At 54.5% G+C, this 23143-nt stretch overlaps 8 protein-coding genes across 8 annotated transcripts; 5 read left to right on the plus strand and 3 right to left on the minus strand.

The window, feature by feature from the left end:
* Positions 1–171: 171 nt before the first annotated feature.
* Positions 172–1002, plus strand: B0T26DRAFT_642923 (uncharacterized protein; the record flags this gene model as incomplete). Its single annotated transcript, XM_060437489.1, has 5 exons — positions 172–287; positions 346–551; positions 613–752; positions 828–866; positions 919–1002. Coding segments are annotated over 5 exons (585 nt in total), but the record flags the coding sequence as incomplete, so codon positions are not given.
* Positions 1003–3243: 2241 nt separating this feature from the next.
* B0T26DRAFT_700122 (Mdm33 family-domain-containing protein) lies at positions 3244–5062 on the plus strand. Its single transcript, XM_060441516.1, has one exon. It carries the CDS (start codon positions 3329–3331, stop codon positions 4826–4828), a length of 1500 nt encoding a protein of 499 aa, XP_060297649.1. The 5' UTR covers positions 3244–3328; the 3' UTR covers positions 4829–5062.
* A 534-nt stretch (positions 5063–5596) lies between these two features.
* B0T26DRAFT_191578 (uncharacterized protein) lies at positions 5597–9773 on the minus strand. The gene is made up of 7 exons (XM_060433687.1): positions 9383–9773; positions 9039–9302; positions 7978–8961; positions 6771–7917; positions 6513–6714; positions 6052–6452; positions 5597–5897 (listed from the first exon to the last, which is right to left on the minus strand). The coding sequence occupies exons 1-7, from the start codon at positions 9459–9461 to the stop codon at positions 5885–5887; spliced, it is 3090 nt and encodes a 1029-aa protein (XP_060297650.1). The 5' UTR covers positions 9462–9773; the 3' UTR covers positions 5597–5884.
* Positions 9774–12433: 2660 nt separating this feature from the next.
* On the minus strand, positions 12434–14459 carry B0T26DRAFT_700130 (acyl-CoA dehydrogenase/oxidase). The gene is made up of 3 exons (XM_060441517.1): positions 13978–14459; positions 12734–13903; positions 12434–12663 (listed from the first exon to the last, which is right to left on the minus strand). Exons 1-3 carry the CDS (start codon positions 14088–14090, stop codon positions 12618–12620), a joined length of 1329 nt encoding a protein of 442 aa, XP_060297651.1. The 5' UTR covers positions 14091–14459; the 3' UTR covers positions 12434–12617.
* B0T26DRAFT_700131 (uncharacterized protein) lies at positions 14460–15639 on the plus strand. Its single transcript, XM_060441518.1, has 3 exons — positions 14460–14862; positions 14962–15255; positions 15329–15639. Exons 1-3 carry the CDS (start codon positions 14710–14712, stop codon positions 15401–15403), a joined length of 522 nt encoding a protein of 173 aa, XP_060297652.1. The 5' UTR covers positions 14460–14709; the 3' UTR covers positions 15404–15639.
* Positions 15640–17520, minus strand: B0T26DRAFT_700133 (nucleotide-diphospho-sugar transferase). The gene is made up of 3 exons (XM_060441519.1): positions 16551–17520; positions 16198–16486; positions 15640–16133 (listed from the first exon to the last, which is right to left on the minus strand). Exons 1-3 carry the CDS (start codon positions 17163–17165, stop codon positions 16066–16068), a joined length of 972 nt encoding a protein of 323 aa, XP_060297653.1. The 5' UTR covers positions 17166–17520; the 3' UTR covers positions 15640–16065.
* Positions 17521–19431: 1911 nt separating this feature from the next.
* Positions 19432–20046, plus strand: B0T26DRAFT_700138 (uncharacterized protein). Its single transcript, XM_060441520.1, has one exon. It carries the CDS (start codon positions 19714–19716, stop codon positions 19933–19935), a length of 222 nt encoding a protein of 73 aa, XP_060297654.1. The 5' UTR covers positions 19432–19713; the 3' UTR covers positions 19936–20046.
* Positions 20047–20070: 24 nt separating this feature from the next.
* B0T26DRAFT_642810 (topoisomerase II-associated protein PAT1) lies at positions 20071–22708 on the plus strand (the record flags this gene model as incomplete). The annotated part of the gene is made up of 2 exons (XM_060437477.1): positions 20071–22364; positions 22420–22708. 2 exons carry the CDS (start codon positions 20071–20073, stop codon positions 22706–22708), a joined length of 2583 nt encoding a protein of 860 aa, XP_060297655.1.
* Between the last annotated feature and the right edge of the window lie 435 nt (positions 22709–23143).

Raw genomic sequence — 23143 nt, forward strand, 5'->3', positions numbered from 1 at the left:
ACACCCCCTTTCCCAACACCCCCTTTTCTAACACCCCCTTTCCTTACACCCCCTTTCCTAACACCCCCTTTTCTAACACCCCCTTTCCTAACACCCCCCTTCCTAACACCACCTTTCCTAATACCCCCTTTACATTAACTGAACAGCTAATTAACTGCTAAAGACGCTAAAAAGTTCAACGATAACTGGCTGCATCGGGGTAAAACGGGGGAGGTGTGCCGCATCTACCTCGCCTCACTCACCGATCTCAGAAGGTCGGCGCGTGGCCAGCGTTTCGCCAGGGCCTTGTGAGGAGTCCCTGGCCCTCCCTGTCGGCACTTTTAACGCTGACGCACGAGACGCTAGGAAGAATCGAGGCCACGGCGTATTCATGACACGGTTCCACGGCACACAACGAGCCTGCCGTATTGGCGAAGGTGACGGTGATATCGAGCCCTGCGACAAGCCAGAGTGCCACGTGTGCGGCATCCTGAAGAACGGCTTCGACCTCAAGTTTGCCAAGACCACGGGCATGTTTGGGTCGGGAATCTATTCGACGACGTGCTCATCGAGTAAAGCTTCCACAAGACGGCCTTGATGCTTAGCTTCTGCCTGACACTGTGGTTTTTATAGAGGCCGACATCTACGCAAAGAATAGCCACGTCCGGACAAACAGACACGTCATTCTTATCTGCCGTATTGTGGGCGATCGGCCTCAGTTGCTTACCAACGCCGAGGCCCATAGGCGCGGCCTGGACTCCAATTATAATTGTGTAAGTGCCCCTTCCCGGACTCTTGTGGTGTTGATAGACCTATGGAATGAGTTCAATACTGAAACACAAGGACAGGTTGAGGCGGTCCTGACCTCAGCGGGTGGTGGGGTACAGGTATGTTTCTTTTAGTCCCCTTACGTCAAATGTTAACTGATGAGTGAAAAAGTACCCAGAGACGGTTGTTTATGATGAGGAGCTGATTATTCCTGTGGGACTTGTTGTATATAAAAGAACAGGATGGTTGCCGTAATATCCGAAGCCAGGAACATAACGTATATAAACATGAGGGAATTCACCAGCGTCTGTGCGGCAAGTTCGTTAGTCAACACTCCTTTGTATTACAGCACTACTATAATACAACCCCTCTTTGTCTTCCACAGTGCACAAGTCGCTGTCAGACCCTCGACCACAGGGCAGAGTTCCCACAGTCTTGGTGCAGATTTGACTATAGGGAAGAGTCCTACAGATCTAGCCTTATTATTGCTTCCCTCAGCAACCTACTAGGCTCTGCTGTTGTACCCGCAAGTCTTACCCTGCACCACCCTCCAACACTGCTTCCGCTACGCCCAGCCGTAGTACCTGAGTCTACTGCAACAACCCTATGCGGGTGCTGCGTCCAGACTTGCCAGGGGCACGCAGTTTAATGTATACGAATCAAGCCGGAGATTGCACGGAATAGGTCTACTAGAAACTCGGGGTTTTTACACGGTACTATTAGCCCTTATACAACTGATCCCGTAATTCCATCTGCCCACTATAAAGAGGTGACCGTTATATCGTTATTAGTTGATGAATTATAGCTAGTGACTGGGCGTTGTAGGTGTTCAGGGGATCTGACCTGTCACGGCACGGTACCGTAGGCGCTGTGAGAGCGCCTACGGGTGGGTTAAGTAGTGAGGCCTAGCACGGACCCACAGCCTAAATCGGGTGCGGCTAATCAGGGCGCACCGAGTCTAGGCATCTAGATTTCTGATACATGCCGTGACAGGTCTAGAAATGTGAATTTGTAATAGTTGCCACACAACTTGACACTATTCACAGCTACAAGAAGTGTTCTCTGGCGAAGCTAGAGAACCACACAAGCAATACAATGACACGATTGCAATCCAGAGTGCCGTGCATCTAACATGTTATATTGGCAGAGTCCTTCAAATCCTATTAACCGTGACATGACCGTATCTACGGCCTTCGAGTAAGCAATATATCTTCTTTATACTCATGTATTTTGAGTAGTAATGTAGTTGATTACACTACCCGTATATTAAGACCTTGACCTTTGTTCATTCATACGCCAAACAACCTAACTCTTTGGTGCCATTACGCCGTGCAAACAGACGACCACACACAGTCGAGCCGTTTGTAATATATAGGCATGGCAGCTTTTAAGCCAGGCTCGTGGCCTTCATCGCCGCAAGTATGAACCGCCATAAGCTCGGCTTCCCGCCAATCCGAAGATTGGAGGTGTACAGCGCTAACGTGAATACGAGGGGTTAAGTACTATGCGGGTACTATTAACACCGAGAGAACATGTGCCCAGCCCGACATGTACTTGTTGAGGTGGTCTAGACTGCTGAAACTTGAGGCTACGTGCCCGCCAAAAACAGCAGTCCAGACCGCGGCACATGTTGTCCCTTTGGAAAACGGACTGTGTTGGTCCTTTCAGGTCCCAGGGCAGCCTGAAGAGCCTTTCTTATAATCAATTATCCCATGAAATATTCAATATTGTTCACTGTAACCCAGGTGTCCCCCCCCCCCCCCCCCCCCCCCTCCAACCTTTGTGAAAACAACCACATGCTTCAGTCGCCACATAATTAATTATCAATTATCTTGCCAATCCTCTCTCGTATGTTAAACTCCTCTTGGGAGCCCTTCCCGATCACTGTCTGCTGAAAAAGTGTTCTCCTCCCTCATATCTTCTGCCAAGCTAAAAGCCTTAGTTCAGAGCTGAAGATCAAAGACGGATGTTGGAATCACCAGGTACCGGTACTGGAAACAACAGGGCGTGCTGCACGCCGAAAGCTGGTGGTTCAAGTGATGGTAATTGTTGCCTATGTCTATCTAGAAGAAAGAGGTGGCCGTAGGCCACTTATATGGAATCTGGGACCCCTACGCCTCCACCGCCGCCTGTCTGGCTGATGAATGCGTTGCTACAGCCACCTCTATGTGGCTGGAATGGACGTTGTTCCAACAACGGATGAGTGGCCAATGATCATGAAGCACCTGCTAAAATTTACACCGATAATTGGGCCATCATTTGCGGTATAAAACCATTAACGACGTGTTAATTCTGACTCATTTTCCAATAAACTGCGGTTGATTTTTTCTATATTCTTTTCGTGTGTGAGAGGGTGTTATGGCAGTCATCGCAAGTCTTGGTCGGACCTATCGGGGTTAGGGTTAATGACGCAGTTTGGGCGGTGGGCTGGTTTTGCGGCAGAATATGGAACCACCACGCCCCGTGCCGAACCGAAGGCCAATTGAAGTAGCTTGAGCTTGGCCGAGCTCGCTCGCTCCCGACCTCCCAGCCAACCTTCTCGCAACATCCGCCGCGACTCGGCACTCGAGCTCCGAGCTCAATGTCGCCCCACACAGCTTTCCAGCTAGCTGTGCGTCCGTCATTACGAGGAGCGGCATTACTTTTCGAACGGTTCGTGGCGGGGCAATTTGTGGGCTCGACGACGACAACTGCGACGACCTTGACCTTGACGACCGCACCTTCGAGAAAAGGCCTCGCCAGCCTCTCCCTCCCGAGCAGCAGCAGACGAGGCCAGCCCCAAATACATACGCCGCAAGCGATATGTCTCCGCTGTAGCATAAAGGCTCTCCGCAGCCCCTCTTTCTCGACTCTCCCGCCGTCCAAACCACCCGGCGAACACCATGGCAGCCCCCCGCCGTCCTCCAACGAGACGACGTCATCATCCCCTGTCGTAGAGGACAAGGACGACGACGGGCGGCGCCCCGCAGCAGCCCAGACCGAGATCGAAGCCGAGACGACGGACAGCAACCTAGCTGCTGCTCCCGATGCCGCCCCCCACAAATACGAACCCGAGCTCCCGTCCCACGCCGAAGGGCAGCGGTCACACTTGTCAGCGCAGATCAGCAGCTTCATGGACAACCTGCAGACACGGTTCCTTAACGCGTCGCAGAAGCTCAACGACCTGACGGGCTACTCGGCCATCGAGGGCATCAAGGAGCGCAACGTGCGGCTCGAGGAGGGGCTGGCGGCGGCGCAGGCGCGGCTGCGCGCCGCGCGCCACAGCTACAAGGCGCTGACGGCGCACCGCGCGGGCACGCAGCGCGAGGTGACGACGCTGCTCGCGCGCAAGGACACGTGGAACCCGTCGGACCTGGAGCGCTTCACGACGCTGTACCGGCTGGACCACGAGCTCGAGGCGCAGGTGGCGGGCGCGGCGGCGGAGCTGACCGAGGCCGAGACGGACGAGGCCAAGCTGGGCGCGGACCTCAACGCGGGCATCCTCAAGCGCTACCACGAGGAGCAGATCTGGAGCGACCGCATCCGCCGCCAGTCGACCTGGGGCACCTGGGGCCTGATGGGCGTCAACGTGCTGCTGTTCCTCGTCATCCAGTTCTTCGCCGAGCCCTGGCGCCGCCGCCGCCTCATGAAGAGCATCGCCGACAGCGAGAAGAACGTCATGGACGAGGTCCGCCAAGAGCTCGGCGAGGTCCGCGCCGCCCTCGAGGCCAGCGGTCTGCGCCAGGCCGCCGCCAGGGACCGGCGTGAGAAGGACGACAAGGCCGCAGAGGCCGCCATGGTGTCCGCTACCTCAGCAGCGGTAGCAGCAGCTAGGCCCGGCAAGACATTTACGCCCACAGTGGAGGAGCTGGCACGCAAGGAGCCGCCTGCGCCGCCGGCCCAGCGGCCGTGGACAGAGACGCTCTCGGATCCGGAGCTGCTCAAAGCGGCCGTGGCGGACGTGTACAGCGAGCGGAGGATAGACATGCGGATGCGGGACGTGTCGCTAGTTGCGCTGGAGGGCGCCGTGGCCGGGGCCAGCGTGGTGGCGGCGGCGCTGGTCTTTATCTTGTTGCGCAGCGGCAGCAGCAGCCGGACGTGATGAAGACATTTTGCTCATCTCAATCCTTATAGAACCCTCCCCTCGCGGTCGAAACAGCCAAGCGTCTTCCAAATAAGTATCTACATGTATATATGTGTACTTTGCTCATGTACCTACCTGCGTCTTAAAAAGAAAAATAAACAGCTGTTAAAAGTTAAACACAGAACGATTGATCGGTGAAGTGCAAAGGCGAGGTAAGGGGATAGAAATGTGGACAGGAAAATAAATTAGCAGCAACTCCGAGAGAGGAAAAAAACAGCATTTGGTATTCTCTATCTTTACCACAATCTTCATCTGCCTTCCGCTAAACACAGATTCGATACGTCTTTTTGTCCTTCCTTGCTTGTCTCCCAGCCAGACAGACCGACAGACCGACAGACCGACAGACCGACAGACCGACAGACCGACAGACCGACAAACCGACAACACCCGGCGCAGCGCAGCGCGCACACTACCTATCTGCCTACACGAACCGATCATCTCAACGCACCGCGACCCCAGTGACCCGGCCAACCTTCCGTCAAAGCTTACACACTCTCCCTCGTGTAGTGTAGTGTAGCGCAACAACGACCTCCCGAGTCGTGCAGGTTCCCATCCCCCCGCACAGGTTGCCTCGGAGAGAGATAGGGTGAGGGAGGGTCATATCTTTGCGCTATTCTACACAAGACAACGAGTAGGGTGTAATTATGATCTAGCATGTAAGACCGCAAAAAGGGAGGGGGTATCCCGGCAGATTTTACAGCAGCGGAGAAAGGGAAGGAATGGCGCCTTTTTTCCCCCGAATTTCTACGGTAGTAGGCTAATGATGTGGACGTTGGTTATTGCATAGCCCACGGGCAAGCCAAGGCGGCACGGGCCTTCTGCCTCAAACGTTGGGGGGACCCGAATAGAAGAAATTTAGATATCCATCCAGTGATAAAAAAAGATGTCTTTGGCTTCGGGTTTGGCAAGGGGGGAAGCATAGACGGACGATAGAAGTGAAGAGAAGAGTAGAGAACGTCCCATCCTCCCCCCTCATAATTAACCCGACGAGGACAAAGGGCGAACAGCAGCGGTTTACACCCCACGTCTATTCAAAGTCCGCCGTGTAAGAGAAGCCGCGGAACTCTTCCTGCATGGCTTGGGAAAGTACTGTACTCGCATGTTAGTAAATAATTGATATACAAGCTGACCACAGCATATAAAACCATACAGCGGAAAGCAACAGAAAACACGTACCTGACTGCACCGGGGTAAGAACCGGAGTAACGCTCGTGAACTCGCTATCAAAGTTACTGGTATCGGTGGCACTCTTAATCTGAGGCAGGAACGGCGGCTGCACGCGCTTGTGGTAGATGTCGTCCCAGCTGATGTTGCGGAAGAAGGGCTGCGACATCACCTCCTGGGCGTCCGTCGGCCCGCTCCCCAGCCGCTGGTCCGGTTCGCGCGTGAGCAGTTTCTGCAAAATGGACACACTGTCGCGCGGCATGTGAATGGGGTACAAAGGTTCGTCGGCAAGGATAGCGTCGTAGATTTCGTCCTCATCCTCGCCGCGGAAGGGCGATTGCTGAAGCAGCATCTGATAGATTAGAACGCCGAAAGCCCACCAGTCCACGGCCCGGCCGTATTTTTTATCGAGAAGAATCTATCGTGTGAGATGCCCGTTAGCTATTATAGCAGCCGAAGGACATTCGGGGGAACAAACCTCGGGGGCCATAAACTCTGGCGTGCCGCAGAACGTGCTCGTCGTCGAGCCGTACCACATATCCTCCTTGCAGAGACCGTAGTCGGCAACCTTGATGTGCCCATCAAGTGTCAAAAGGATGTTGTCAAGCTTAAGATCTCGGTAGATAACGCCGTTTTCGTGAAAGTACTTAAGTGCAAGACACACCTCGGCAGCATAAAATCTGCCAAACGGGTCAGTAATGTGCCGTAGGCCCGAAATCAAGGAGATTCTGCTTACTGTGCCCGCTTTGTGCCAAACTGCCCACGCTGAATGTGTAACATGAGATCGCCACCACTAATGTACTCCATGACGAAGTAGACTCTAGTCTCGGTCTGGAAGCACGCATGAAGATTGGTCAAGAACGGATGGCGCTCGCGGTTGGCAACCAAAAAGACCCTCTTCTCCGACCGAATGCTCTCAACTTCGTCGTTTTCTATTATAAATTCCTTCTTAAGTACCTTGATAGCGTAGAGCTTTCGCGATACCTTGGTCTCGGCGAGCATGACCTTGCCAAAGTTGCCTTTACCAAGGACGGCCAGGAAGTTAAAGTTGTCGAGGCCGATCCGCATCCCTGTACCCGGGTCGGTTGCGGATGGCAGTGGCTTCTTGGTTGGGACTGGCACGCGCGAGGCCGAAGGCACCAAGGCATCTACGGGAGCAGGCGCCAGTTGAGGTTTGACTGTCGGCATTTGTTGTGATTGCTGGTACATTTGCTGCTGCGCTGTCTGCTGAGGCTGGGCTTGCTGAGCCGGACGACTCTGCACTTGGGGTTGAGTAGGATATGCGCCAATGTTTGCATAGTCCGCAGGGTTGTATTTTCTCTGTTGCTGCTGTGGCTGGCCGTACGGCTGCTGCTGTGGTTGCTGCGGCGATTGTTGCTGCACAGGTGAACCATAGAGGTCGTCATCCCGCGAGTCTTGACGACCACCATATCCGATCTGGGAGCCGTAATGGCCGGGACCAAAGTCTGGGATCGCACCCATAGACGACTGCTGAGGCTGAGGACTGCTTGCCTTGGCGGCCATCGCGGCCGCGGCTGCAGCCGATGCGGCAATCGAGGAGGACGTTTGAGTTCGTTCTGGGCCAGAGGGCCGCTGCGGAGTGGTATGGCTGTACATAAGCTTGGCGGCCTCTGTTGCTTCAGGCGACGCAATGGTTGGGGCATAGGATGAAGAGACATATGTTGAGCTCCCCTGTGTGCTCATCGAACCTTGCTTGCCGGCCCCTTGCCTGAGAGTTCGCTCACTCAAGGGCGAGCCTAAGGTTTGCCGGTTCTTTTTCTGGGATCGAATGCCTTCCAAGATCTGGTTTGCCACAGCCATAGACATGCCGCAGAAGTCGGGGACAAGGTGGACACACTGGGCGTGAGCGGTAAGACTGCATTCTGTACGTCATAGAGGTTAGTTTACACTGCGCAAGCTTGAGGAGATGAAGGGCTTGTTACCTGTGCATCTTCTTGAGTTCTTCTTGGACCCAATGGGAAGCATATAGCCACAATGACAGCACCAGTTGGCCGTGAGGTTGGAGAAGGGCTGGAAACGATGAGGTATCCTGTGGTTAATCTTCTCCTCGTCTGGATCAGTCTCGGCGTTGCTTTTGCTGATACACTTGGTAACGACGCTGGTGTAGCATTTGGTATGGCACGTGTACTTGCAGTCCTCGCACTGCATGCCGGCCGAGTACTTGAGAAAATCGCCGCAGAGGGCGCAGCGCATGATGTTGTAGAACTGGCGCTGGAGGAACTTGTGGCCGTACATTTCGTGAACCTCCTCCTTCCGCTGTCGGACAGCACCCTTGCGGTTAAGACCGAGGTCCATCGGCCGGGATTCTTTGTTCTCCTTGGCGAAGTTGAGACTCAAATGTATTTGACCTGTGGGCTCGAGGTTGAACCAAGCATCGATCGGTTGGGACATGACGGGGGCCTGCTGGGGTGGCGCGTGATACATGGTGCTTTGGTGTTGCTGCCCCGGGGACGTTGGTGGCCCTGCGAACTGGGGACCCTGTGAGCCCATCGGAAACTGCGGGGGAGGAGCCCTGGGACCCGATCCTAGACGGTCAGCCGAAACCCACCCCATGGTGTTGGTCTCGGCTTCGATCCTTTTGCGGCGAAGCTCCTCGACGATATCCGAGATCCGGACCCAGAGCAGAGCAATTGGCATGGGGTGCTCGCCAGGCTTGTCGTAAACTGTAAGCTCCACCTCGTTTGCCTTATCGACTTCGACGGTATGGAACTCGGCTTCCCATCTATCTGTTCTCGAGGCTCTCGTGCGCGCCACCACGTTATCTTCAACTTTCACAGCCACAAAAGTCTCGGGGGCACGGGAAAAGCGGCCCAGCGGCGAGTGGTCGACATCCTTCACTGCCAAGATACGAATGGAGAGCTGACCGCTCAGTGGCTTCCTCAAATTCGGCATGTTAATACTATCATCTGAGGGTGCACGAGGGTTAGCCACTTTTCAGAATCCAGAGCAAGGTCGCGCGGAAAGCCCATTTTCTGCAGCTTACCATCCGGAGATTCAACTTCCATGTCAATATGGAGCTCCTCGTATCTCTTGAGCGCCTGCTTGAGAATAACAATTTTTTGCCTGCTCTCAACCCGCCGGGCGGCGGCATCGGCACGGCTCTTTTTGTCGCCCTCCATCTGGTAGAGCTGCACCATCTTCTCGATGCCTTTGAGATACTGCTCCTCCACATTAAGCTTGAACTGGATCTGCGACAGCATCAGCTGAATCCGGGGCCCGAGATAAGGAGTGTCGAATTTGATAAGATCTGTGAAACGTGAATTCCAGTCAGCAAGCAACAAGCAAATAACAGCGCAGCTCTCGCCAGAGGGGAAGTTGCACACGCACCGAGTTTAGTGAAGTTGGTTCGCGCCTTGGGTATGGCCGAGTTGGGGGGCTGGCCGGGGAAGGGCCCGTGGGCGGGCATCAGCTCGCCGCCGGGACCGCCAGGCTGGCCGTACTGGCCCTGGCCGCCGTAGCCCGAGGGATCCCCATAGCCCGATGCGTCCTTGGGGGGGGGGCAGGCGGACCCCCGCCGTCGGCGCGCTGGTCAGAACTCCGAAAGGACCCTAGCGTGGTGCCGCCGATGGACATGTTGTCGACGGCGGACCCCATGCGGCGGATCTGCAGCTCGCGCAGCTTCCCCTCAAAGAACTCGAGGTTTCTCCGGCCCTCGCGCATCTGCGTGTCGAGTTTTGACCGCACAGCCTCATTGTTGGTCTGCTGGCGCATCAGGTTTGCGGCATTGATCAGAGCCTTCTCGCGGTCGATCTTGCGCGAGATATCGTGGACCTTCTCGTCGTCGTTCATCGCGGCGGTATTGGGTCTGCGCGGCCGGGCGCGCAGGAACACGTAATGATGCACAAAACTAGGATGCTTGCGGCGGCGGGGATCAGAGGGGTTTGGTTTCTAGGGTGAGAGCGGCCGCTTGCTTGCTCGCTCGCTCGCGCGATGTACCGGGCGATGCAAATATCGCACGCTGTCGCGCGCAGTAGGCGTGGGTGATGCGAATATGCGAGCGCAGCCTTGCCTTCTTTTTTTGCAAGCCGCACTCAGTCGGTCGGTCGCTCGTAGTGGAGGCGGTGATGTGGTGGTGGTGGTGCGAGTGGTGCGGTGGCAGCGGATGTCGTCACGGGCTGTGGTGAATTATGGCGGGGTTGTGTGTTTCGCATTTGGCAACAGCCCTTGTTGATGCGAATGGGCTGCCGAACATTCAGTACCCTGCTGCTCCTCCACATAGGTGGCCGGGGTGTTCGGGTGGGCAATGAGGGGGGCCGCTGAGGGGCCAGTTTTTACATTCCAGGCCCTACCAAGTTTGCCTCAGGTTTAATTTCCATGGAGGAGGGAAGAGAGGGGGGGGAAGGATAGGACAGGACGGACTGCACAGGACGGAACAAAAAGAAACGGAACTCGAGAGAATGCACCCAGGACTGAAGGGGATGCCGGGGAATGCGACACTGCCGATTAATTATCATCTGCGGTCCCCCGCCCTTCCGGGAGCTTCGCCTCCACCCAGAGCTCGAACGTATTGGTGCAGGACCGACTCCTCAGTGTTGGGTCCTTGGCTCTAGCCGGTCTGCGTGGCTTTGCCTTGCGGTGCCCAGCACGCCCGCATTTGGGCGTCAGCCATCGAGCCACAATGCACGGTTTCCCCCAGAGCACAGCTTTGCGGGCGAATAGGAGCTCAGGAAGGGTCCAAGTTCCTTTTCGTTCAATGTTTCACCTTTTTTCTAAGAAGCCGCTTGGTCCGATCCAAGGGACGGACACACAGCGTATCCACGGAGTGGAAGGAGCAACCTAGACACAGGGATTTGGCAAGTGCTGTAAATGTGGGATACTGTGTATTCGTACATGTACATACATACCTGACTAACCGCCTGGATAAGGCACGGTGCCTAGAATCTGGAAGTCTACCTTACCTGGTGTGTAGATACCCATGTACAGCACTGCTTAATCCGTCCGGCGGGGAGCACACATGAAAGAGAGGGCCAGGTTTCGAGGCCCAAGGCCGTGGTGCAGAGGATGAGCAAGCAGAGCGAGCCGTCTCCCAGTGAGGCAGTTTGTTAAAGTTATTTTACCAGGCGGCGACCCTGAACTTGAGTTCCCAACGTTTTTTGAGATGCTTTATTCGTGTCTTGCGCTGGCGCAGAGTTTAAAGATTCGCAAAGCACTGCATGAACATTCAGTGCGCGCTGCATGTAGATCTCAGATGCATGGTGTGAAATTTGGAGGGCGGGCAGCTGCGGGGAGTGCTTGAGCCAGAGCCACTGTGCGGCCCGCCAGCGGGCTCTGGCTTCGTAGGACTAATGTCTAGGACTATTTTCTCTCCTGCGGCCTCACAGGGCAACCTATCAGACTCAGACCATCCGCGCACGGGTGATTGGCGCAAACTGGGTTGCTCTTATCGGCGGCGCGCTCGGCGGGTCTTGGAAACCGCAGAGGCTCCAGGTTCCCTCTCGCCCCCCCAACAAGAGTCACAGACATCGTCCTAATAATCGGGCTTTCTGAAATTACAAAGACGATCTTCTCGGCCATCATGTCTTTTGTTGTAGAGACAAGCTCAACAGAGGATTTACAGTAGGCAACAACAAGGCCCAGGTTGCATACATTCTCTCACTCAGTAACCGGGCAGCTACTGCCCCGAGTTGCTGCTGTCGGTGCGCTCAATGTTCTGATCAGACCAGACCTGTCGTCATGCAACCAACTGAGCCCCTGACTGTCAATTCACTCTGGTCCGGTCTCAGGGCACCTCAGTTATTACCCGTCGGAAATCGGCGCTTGTTTGGGCCATCTGTGCGATACGAGATCCCAACCTACTCCGAATCTGCGGTGATCAGAAGGCTGGTTGGTTGCTCATCGTTGAAAACCTTCAGAGCCTTTTCCTAAAGTGGCTCTGGGTGGTCTTGTGATTTCTTAAGCTTGTTTCTGCTTTCGGGGCAAAACGCAACCTTTTTAGTGAATTTCACGTCTCAAAAGCCGTTTCTGGGCTTGGAAACCTCGCAATGAGAAACAGTCACAGACTGAGTTTGCTCGGGCCTCGTCGCCCGCTTCTTTTCAGTCCGGTCCGGACTTTGTTACTCTTACCCCGTAGCTTTTCCGGATTTCCGGCACTCAAGCCGCCTTGGACCACTGTTGTCTCATAACCGCGTTCTAGGGTGTCTTTGGGGAGTTCACAATATTTCGGCACTACCCACGCCTGCCTTTCTTCATATTCTGGCCAGCAAACTGAATCTTTGCCGCTGATCAAACCACACGACTTTTGGCTAACTAGAGGCCTGGATTCTTATTGGTTTGCTTGAAAGGTGTGCAAAGAGGGTCGAGGGCAATTAATGACGTGCAAACTAGACTGTTCAATCGGTCGAGGGAAACGAACCTCGGAATAATACATTCATTACTGATATCGTCTACACATTGCGTGCTTGTCAAAATTTACAGTGCCAAGGGATGTTTAGAGGTGATACAGATTTCTAATTTTATAGGTACATGCCGCGGAAAGGCTCCGTACCAAAGCAGCCGAAATAAGCAAGACACCGCTTTGCAACAAACTCCGAATGCGTTGCTATAACAATATCAGAATTCTAGATTACACGGTATACTCCTTTTGAAGGAGTTTCGCAATCGTGTTGAGCCTATTAACCGTTGTTAGCGTGTTTGTTCATGTCTCTTTTGCGAGATTGGCGAAAAGGGTGGAAGACTTACTGGATGTTGCTTGTGCCCTCGTAGATGGCGCCAATCTTACTGTCGCGCCAGAACTTCTCCGCCAGGCCCTCGCGGACGAAGCCCATGCCGCCCATCCACTCGATGGCGAGGCCGCTGACGCGGCCAGCGATCTGCGACGCGAACAGCTTGGCCATGGCGGCGTCGCGGACAAAGTCCTCGCCGGCCTCCTTCCTACGTGCGGCGTTGTAGACGAGCGCGCGGGCGGCGGCGATCTCGGTGTACGACTGCGCGATCTGGTGCTGCATGCCCTGGAACTCGCCGACCAGCTGGCCGAACTGCTTGCGGTCGTTCCACACGTACTTGACCGCGTTCTCCCAGGCGCCCAGCGCGAGGCCCGTCATCTGCGCGGCGATGCCGATGCGGCCCTCGTTCAGCAGCGCGATGGCGTACTTATAGCCGTGGCCCTTCTCTCCGAGCAGGTTCTCCTTGGGCACCTCGACGTCGTCAAAGTTGAGCACGCACGTGCTGCTCGCCTTGATCCCCAGCTTCTTCTCCTTCTTGGCAATCTCGAACCCCTTCATGCCCTTGTCGACGATGAAGGCGGTGATGCCCCTGTATCCCTTCTTCGGCTCCAGGTTGGCAAACACGATGAAGAACTCGGCCTCCATGCTGTTGGTAATCCACATCTTGCTGCCGCTGATGCGGAAGCCGTGCTCTGTCTCCGTGGCCCGCGTAGCCAGCGCGAAGGCGTCAGACCCGCTGACGGGCTCCGAGAGACAGAAGGAGCCGACGGTGCTGGTGGCCAGCCTGGGCAAGTACTTCTTCTTGAGTGCTGTGCTGCCCCACTTGATGACGGCCGTATTGACGAGGGTGTTGTGCACGTCGACCATGACGGACACGGACGGGTCGACACGCGCCAACTCCTCAATTCCCACAATGGCGGCCGTGAAGTTCATGCCGGCGCCACCGTATTCCTCAGGGATCTCGACACCCATCAGGCCTTGCTCGAACAGCTGCTCCACGACGCTCGGGTCCATTGTCTCGGCCTCGTCCATGTCGCGGACCTTGGGAAGAATAACATCGCTGGCGAACTTCTGTACTGCCTCAGCCATGGCCGTCTCAACCTCAGAGAAGTGCGTGATGGGAGTCGGCGACACGTCTGTCAGGTTAGGATCTCGGAGCGGCATCGTGGTGGAAAGAGGGCGGGCGCTGTGACAGCACCGCCGTCAGAAAGGACCATCAATCAACCCCACGCCTCCCGGCGTGTGTACGGAATAACTCACGACTGAATAAGGGAAATGGCGGTCGGTGGCCGCGCAATGCATGTCCTGGGCGTTGATGCTGCGGCCATGCTTCTCCGCACCGCGGGGCGCAACGCTCTTGTGAATGACCTCATCTTTTCGGTGAAAAGGATAAATATAAATCGGTTTCTGGTCAAAGAGAAATCACAAACGGTCTCGATCACGGACGGCCTCGAAGACGACTAGGACGGAGAGAGGGTCTTTATACTAGGAGGAGGTAACAGCGGAGTGGTTCGTGTACTGTCCTTGCTCCGCTGTGGACGGGCGGATAGCTATGAAGGCAAATTGTGGGGTCCCCAGACGCCAGCAGGGAACGAGGAGAGATAAACGGACTGGAGCTTATTCTTATTACCTGAGCGAGAAGGTCCCTCTCAAGGGGGAAGCGATGTGCAAGCAGCCAGCCAACAAGGCACAGCGTCTCGAGTGACGAAGCATTTGCCCGGACTTGCGCAGCCGAGGTAACCTTTCTGTTAGGTGCAGCGCCCTCCCACCAGCGGCCCTCTGCGGCCCTTGTTTAGCGCGAACGCAGGGATGGGTCCGGTGTTTAGGGGACACGCAAGGCCGACAATTGCCGAACCCCCATGCTATCCCATTAGGCTTCCCACGTGATCTAGCCCGTGACTCTCAAAACTTCTAATTGCGGAACCTCGAATTGCAGCAATGCGGCGCGAGACGAATCGAGAGCGTCGCGTCTAGCAATAGCAAACGAGCACGATGGCGACAGCACTCCTGCGGAACCTGGCGCTGCGGTCGCTGCTGCAACGGCGGCCATTTCTGACGCCATCATTACCAATCTCCCCTCTGTCGGCCGTCCGCTCCTTTTCCAGCACTCCGATTCAGAATGCGACGCTTAACCAGGTCTTAAGGGTAATGCCCTTCCTCCTCCCCAAAGCTTTCGTCGCTGTCCAAACGCGGACCTGATATCAATTGAGAGGGGGAGACTAACAGTTTGTGTCACTGCTCTAGGGCTGCCGAAAACCGCAACGAGCTCGTCACGCCGTGTCGCCGGCGCTGTCGGGGATCAAGGCGCCCCAGCGGAAGGGCGTCTGCATCAAAGTGGGCGTGACGCGACCCAAGAAGCCCAACTCTGGCGAGCGCAAGACGGCGCGTGTGCGTCTGTCGACGGGCAAGCTCGTGACCGCATACATTTCCGGCGAAGGCCACAACATCCAGCAGCACAGCGTTGTGCTCGTCCGTGGCGGCCGAACGCAGGACTGTCCCGGTGTGCGGTACCATTTGGTCAGGGGAGCCATGGATCTGGTGAGTTATCTTGCGCATTTTGACCTGTAGCCTTAATCTTGAGGCCTAGAGCTGATCGCCCATTCCATTACAGGGAGGCGTCGGAAATCGCATGACTAGCAGGAGCAAATTTGGGACGAAGAAGCCGAAGAAGGCATCCGTCGGTTAGGCATTGGCCATCCGGACGAGATGAAAGAGTTAGACTCGTCGCACAGGATTCCAACAGTCAAGGTTGCGTTCATGCTGCGGTGGCGGATCACCGATGTATAATGATCAAGAGACTGGTAGGCGAAAATGCGATTACCTAGACTCGATCATGATATGCTGGTATTGTTGTCAGTCGCCATTATGTATTTACCCCATGTAAAATATTACTCGTACTAATGCATATGCACTGGGATGGACCGCGTGAGTAACGAATGTTGTACCACTTCTAATTAACGCCAAATGCCAAAGGCCAAACTGAGCCCAGCCATGCTGAACTTCCAGAGAAAATCGGGAATATGTACAAACGAATGCCCCTTCCACACTTTCCTCCCGCACTCCCCCTTTTCAAAGTTCGAATAAAAAACTGAAGAGATAAAAGCGTAACAGATAGTTGGATAACCCCTTGCGCCTCCAATAATCCCTCCCGCATATTTTTTTGCCACGTCCCATGTATGACCCAGGGGTTTCGTTGTTAATGCTCAAACAAGAGAGAATAAACCGCCAGCCATTCATTAGAGATAGGGATAATACAAGTCTAGATGAAAGTATCCGCCATCATCTGTGTCTTACCCCCAAACACACTCAACTCGTACATATGTGCCACCCTTGTTTGCGAAGACCAATCTAGTCTTGCTGGGTCTCCCACCCTTCTGGCCTGTCTAGATCATTGATATCGAAATATCTCGCTGTGCCTAAATTAGAGGGACGGTGTTAGCAAACTCATCACATCTTCAAGACATGGGGGAGTTCACATACAAGAGTAGCCCTTCCAGTCAAAGTTGTCCTTGGGATTGCAGGTGCACTTGAGGTCCTGGCGGAGCTTCTCACCCGTCGGGCAGTGGGTGAATGGAACATGCCAGTAGGCGATGTCGTTGAAAAAGTGGAGCTCTTCCTTCTTTAGCATCAGAGCGGCTGCGATCGAGTGCACCGGCGCGTCGCCCCAGCGTTCGTAAAAGAAGCCGCCGTCCTGGTCGAGTGACTCGAAATAGTCCGTGTACGCCTTGGAGCGGAGCCACCGGAGGCTGCCAATCTCGAAGTTGGACCACTGGAAACTAGTCAGTGGCAGTGAACATGAAGACACGTGCAACGCTGCAGAAAAGTCGACTTACAAAGTGGCAGTGGTTGTAGGTCTTGCCGCCATCGTCGCTCAAGAAGCCCATGGAGTTGTCTTCAGCAATATGCTCCGGGTGGTTCTTCATGAATTTTTTGACGCTGTCCCAAAGCGTGGGGATGGTCTCGACGTATTCATACAGGCTGATCACGAAGCTGTACTTCTTCTTGTTCTCGTGCATGAAACGGAACGGGTCGTAGTGGACGTCACAGTACAGCTCGACGGACGGCTCTACGCGCCAGTAGTAGTCGTAGTTCATCATGAGTTCCTGGCGGAAAAAGAAGCCCGACTCGAAGCGGCACATATGGCGGTAGCTGGTGCTGTCGCCGTAGATAATCTTGCGCTGCGCCATATCCTCGCGCACTTTCTTCGCCCGTTCCTGGTCGATGTGTGGCGGGAATGACCAGTGCTCCTTGGGGATCAGGCCGTAGTGCGTCGTGCCCGAAACGAGGGAGGTCGTTACTTTTTTGAAGGCCTCGTCAAAGGGCTTGTCATTGAGGAAGACCCAGTCATAGTTGTACCGTCGGTTGAAGCGATCTTCGACTTGACGGATGGACTTTGCGATATCCCAGATGTCCGAGTTGCGAGCCAGCGTCACAAAGGTAGCATTCATGCGTGGTCCGCCCTTGATGCCCGCCAAATCATTCCAGCCGGGATCAGTCGGTGTTAGGGCTAGCGGAAACTCTGAGGCATCGCTGCCACCGCCATATGTCGGTTTCGTTGTCGCACCGGTGTCGGCGGCGCCTCCGGCGCTATCTTTCTTGGGTGGCCCTGTGGTGGCCGGATCTGGGTTCTTGTAGGGAACGTTGGGAACGCCGACAGAGACGGCGGGGTCTGAGTTTGAGACATAATAGAGTACTGCTAGCACCTGGGCAAATGTTAATTCGTGATCGCGATAAGCATATGTGGAGCGGCACCGTACACGTGCGCAATGAGAACAAACGTACAAAGAAAGCAATCAGGAGGTATCGCACGTAGCGAGCACTCCCAGTCGCCGCCATTTCGCAGGATGACAATCTAAACTCAGTCGATGGATCGATGAATGTTGCTGGCGTTGTAAATGAGAGCTGTAATATGAAGAAGATGGTGTCAATTCGTCGAGAAATCTGGGCTATCTCGGGAGCAGATTCGGAGGGCCTGGATGATTGAGTCGTGGCCTGCTGGGGCACTGGTTCGAAAGTTTGACGTGATTGGCATAAGGAACGTTACGGTCCGGTCCCGCCAAGCAACCTCGAAAAGAAGCTGTTACTGGTGGGAAGATGTGGTGATTTTCACCATGCAGGTGCAGCCCTCATGGTTCGAGAAATGTCGGGCTCAAGCGCAAAGCGAAAGACGTGGAGATGGAGAGGAATCTGGAAAGGAGGTCAATCAGAGATGGGGAATGTAAGTCTGCAACTGACGGGAGTGCGCACGCGTCCCCTGGTGGAGAAGATACGGAGTGAAAGATTGGATCCACACAAGGATCTGTTAGTGGTACGGTCATTAAGACACTTGACTTTCCACTGGTCCCTCCTTAACGGGCCGCTGCACAAAAATAGCCTTGAGGATATTAGCCAAGAACACCCAGCAACCAGGTCAGCCGCCCCTAAGCCCAAGGTCTGTCACGACTCACCACTGCACCCACCAGCGCATGTGCAGGACGCGCCACCCCCCTAGATTCCTACCTTACTGGCGATCTCCCAGCTTGTGGTCAAGGTTAACCGGCATGTTTGGTCCATAATCACAGTTTCGCCTGCTTGGGGCACTTGCGCCTGTCCTTCACGGCGTGTACTTGTCGTTAGACCGGATTTTCTATTCGCTGGTGTAAATGTGGAAGGAATCCCGAGTGTAGTTCCCGTCATCGGTCGTGGAGTAGGGAACCGATACTGGAACAGTGCAGCCTTCCGCCTGTCCCCATTGCGTTCGGCATCTGTCAGCCCAATCGCTATCTTTTCCGACCTCGAAAACAGCGACCCAATTTAATGAGAACTATACAAGGCAAGACTGGCCGAAATTGCTGAGACGGGCCGAAAGCTCATCCTTTTCACAAGGACCGAAGGACTTATGATGTCCTTACACTGCCTGCCCGGTATGTACGCCCCGCCACGGAGGCCGGTTTGCCTCTCCGAGAGGTTCCCAAGGGCACAACTGAGCAACACACGACAAACGATTTACGTTTCTTGAGCCACATTATCCGCTGGGCAATCTACTACTTGGCACACGGGGATGAGAGGAAATGGGTTAGTTGTCCTGAATGCACGGATTACGAATATGATGAGCTGGGCAGTGGCAGGTGAGGGCCAAATCCAGACGGGCCAAGTCGAACTTGAAATTGAGACAGCAAAAGTACGGAGCGCATTCCATACCTTTTATTATCTTAATTCTTGGTATGGACCTCTAGCATTCGGTCTGCAGAGAGGGCGTATCGACACAAATGTGAAACCGCAGGCAATGAACAAGCAAGTATAGCACGTCACATATCCGGGCATTTCCGTAGATTGGACGAAAGGGCAACTGAAAAGACAAGAGGTTCAATGGTAGCAGACTTGCATGAGAATCGTTACAAGCCTCAAAACGAATGGCACAAAGACAAGCCCCTGCCGTGTTAGTTACACAGCTCAGCTCATGGAGTAGCTCTAGAAGGCTGTAACTATTTCCATATTTTTTTATCCCGATATCAGTCTTTGTTGCTGAGAGGAAGTGTTTCATTCTCCTAGCAGCAAAGTGCAGCATAGCAAAGGGTCCGTCGCGGCTTTGCAGTTGGCCCTGGACGGAACGGCCTGTCCTAGTGTAGATTTCCCCCACCTCCACAATAGGTGGGGCACCCTCCAAAAGGGACCCCAGACGAAAAATAGATAATCCGCCTGTTGGCCTTGCACCGGATTATCCTCCCCTCCCGCATCCCACTTCGTAGCTGCCCTGGGGTCCCGTCACCAGCTCTAGACCCACAGGCTTGTTGTCGAGTCCTATTCCTCCCTTTGCGACACCAACTTACTCCCCTCTTCCGGTCGTCGGCATCTTTGCTCTCTCTAGTACATGCACTGGCTTCTTCACTTTGATCATCGAGACGTCGCGGTTTTTGGCCTGTTCTCTGTCCCGGCCCTCTGTGTGCCATCGTTGCCGACAGACTTTGGCTCCCAGATTGATTTGAGGCTATCTGACTCAAGTCGCATCGCATCACCATGATACTGGTCCGAGTTGGTTGCCTCAATATCCTCTCCCTCCACGTCGTAAGTGCTGCCTTTATCCACGTTCAATGCGCTTGTATGCGGCTATCCGTGCTTCTTTTTGTGGAAAACTGCTTTGCGCTGCAGCACGTAAATCGCCATTTCACTCTTCGTTTCCCGTTTCTGGAGATTGAACTCTCTTGCACCAACGTACACCCTTGGGATACAAGAACCTAGCAGCTCTATACTGTACCTTTCATGCCTCATGATCATCTGCTGGAGCCCCTTCGTTCGTCATTAATCTTGCACTAACACCACCTCGTAGTGATTTTCTCCAACGACGGTCCCAGAAGCTAGCTAAAGTCTGCAATCATGTCATCCTTCGGCTTTGACAGCACGCGCCATAACCCCGCTGCGACTGGGTTTTCTCAAGCCCGCAACCCATTTGCCGGGCTCTCGAACCGTGATGACGACGGTGACGCCCTCGAGTTTGAAGACACCTACGATGGCTTAGGAGATCAGCTAGACGAGACGGACGACGTTTTCAATAATGATACATTCGGCGACACGAGTGGCCTGACCTCTGCTCCGGTTGGCAAGGACTTTGACTTCTTTGGCCAGACCGCCAAGGTCGCAAACGCCATCGAGGAAGAGCATGTACGCTTTCAGCGTCAGCAACCGGCTTCCAAGGTCGTGCAGCCAGCCGCACAAACGTTCGCACGCATTCCCACCGAAGCCCCGGTATCTAGATACGCCTCCCAGCCGGTGCCCTATAAACCTGCGCGCACAGGGTATGAAAAATACAGCCAGGAACCAGTCGCTGAGCTTCAGGTTGATGCGGCGCTCTGGGGTGTTGCGCCGAAGAAGCAGCCAACTCCTGCTGCTGCACCGGCCCCAGCCTCAGCTCCCGCTCAGGCTTCTTCCTCAACCCCGGCGCCCGCTGGCCGGAAGATGATGAGTCTTGAGGAGGTGGAGGCTCAAATGCGCGCCCAGCCCAAGAAGCCGGCTCAACAAGCAACACCGTCTCCGGCGCCCCAGCCCCAAATTCAACCGCAGATTCCGCATGACAATGGCTACCAGTTTGCCCAGCCAGCTCAACCCCAGGCTGCTGGACAAGCGGATCACCTGCGGCCCAAGGAGCAATCTTTTCATCCTGGTCACGGACACCCGGTAACTATTCTCCAGAGGCCACAGTCGAAGCATACGCCGCCGGCGCAACCTCTTGTCCAACAGCCTGTGACCCAGCCTGCTCTTCATCAGCGTCTACCCCAACAGCCACCTAGTTCCGTTCAACCCGTTCAACCCACCCAGATCCTGCAAAATCCCAACCGGTTGTCTGGAGATGCCGCCAAGTTTGGCCTACACTCGCATCCAACGCCCCCGATTCCTGGCAACTTCCCTGCGCATCCTTCTCATCGTCAGCAAGGCTCGTTCTCCCGGCAGCCCCTCGCCAACCATTCAGCGCAGCTTTCACAGCTGACGGAAGAGGAAAAGATGGCATACATGGACCAAGAAGCCAAACGTGCCAAGCGCAACCACAAGATCTTTCTCATGTCTCGCGACAATGGCATTATGACACCGCAGGACAAGAACTTTGTTACTCGTATTCAGCTTCAGCAGCTGGTTTCCGCTACCGGGAATCCCAACGAGCATGGGACGGATGAGTCCCTCGCAGAAGACTTCTACTATCAGGTGCACAACCAGATACAGGGCGGCCAGCGCCAGCACCCGAGCCAGCCACTCAGTAATTTTGCTCAAACATATCTGTACCAGACTGGTAGCCGGCAGGGCGGCTTACGCCGTCACAACCGTGGACCCGAGAACCACATGCAACGAATGGAACAACAGGTCCAGCGTGCCGTTGAAGCTGCCAAGAACAAGCCCAAGAACAAGCAGCTTGTTATTGAGGGAAGTCTAGGGAAGATCTCTTTCAGCAACGCCAAAACTCCGAAGCCGCTGCTTAACATCAAGCGACACGATAGCTCTAGCGAGGCCCATCGTCCCAGTAGCTCGCACAGGAACGCCCATGCTTTCCACGGAACAGACAAGAAGGGAGAGTTGCACTCCATTGAGACCATATACTCTACGCTTATGAAAATGGAAGACCATGACCGTCTCATGCCTCCGCCTCCCTCCGACGACGCAGATACTGAAGGTATCCAGAGATTTGTTGCCTGGAGCAACGATGCGCAGGCCCTCAACAAGAAGCTCTGGAAGGCTCTTCGGGTTCACGACCACTCCGGTCCCGATAACATCCACCCGTTCATCGCCCTTCTTTCGTATGCCAAGGGTAAGAAAGCAATGCAGCGCATTTTCCGCCATTCCACGCAGGAGCAGCGCACGACCATCCTCACTCTCATTGTTGTAAACCTCGACAACCTGGATGTTGTTCGGAATGCTCAAGTTACCACAGGCGAGATGCAGCTTAATTCTGCCATGCGTGAGAACGTGGAACTCTTCTCAGTTGCCGTCATGTCGACTCTGTTCACTTTTATGAACGAGCTTGATCTCGACCTTGTTGCCGGGGTGCTCGGTCTTGTCTGCACCCGGAACGTGGGTCTCATCGCCAGGAGCAAGATTGGCGTATCGATGCTCACCATGATCCTCAGCCGTGCTGAAATTATCAAGCATGGAGGAGGAGGCAGCGAGCAATCTTGGCGTGCTTGGTACATATATTCCCCTTCTGTTCAGGGGACGTGCCGGTTACTAACATTCTCACAGGGATGCCACATACTCGCAATTCTTCGACCTGATCGAACCCTCGCTTCCCCATATCTTCCCAGGGACAGTCCATTCGGGCGAGGATGTCTACGTCTGGCAGCTTCTTGCCGCCATAGGCATTGGAGCTGGCCCTGACCAGCAGCAGAGACTCGTACTTGCTGTCAAGGATCGTGTCATGGACACAGTTTCCCTTTCCAAGACGCTACCTCAAGACCTGGCCTCTCAGCGCCTCCAAAACGTCAACCTCTTCATGCGTTCGATCGGCTTGGATGTCGAGCTCCTCCAATGAGGTTGGTCGCATATGCCCGAATGAGTCACCGAAGGTACTCTAGCCTTGTTTCCTGTTCGGTAGAGCGTTTTGCTCTGGAAATAATATAAATGCGAGTTTTTGTCTGTCGAAAAGTTGTTGCGAAAGCTGCTGGTAGAGTTTCGGTATTAATTATTGGCATCAAGGGGCCGCGAAAACATGCATGCTGGTTTTGTTTGGTCTATTCGACGTGGAAAGGCTTTGCCATAAGAATAGTCCATCGGCGACGACACTTAGTTAGCGAATGAGGTCTCGTTGAAGACGCAGATTTGCCATGGCGACTAAAACGTTACCAGTATTGTATGGATATATGTATATTTAAGACCTTGGTATTAGGGACCATCATGAAGCGTAGGATACCCATCGAGACAACTAATATGATTACGTCGTATTTCGCGAAAATGGTATGATGGCGTT

The sequence above is a fragment of the Lasiosphaeria miniovina genome (genome assembly GCF_030549165.1).
Source record: "Lasiosphaeria miniovina strain SMH2392-1A chromosome Unknown B0T26scaffold_3, whole genome shotgun sequence".
NCBI classification, from domain to species: Eukaryota; Fungi; Ascomycota; class Sordariomycetes; order Sordariales; family Lasiosphaeriaceae; genus Lasiosphaeria; species Lasiosphaeria miniovina.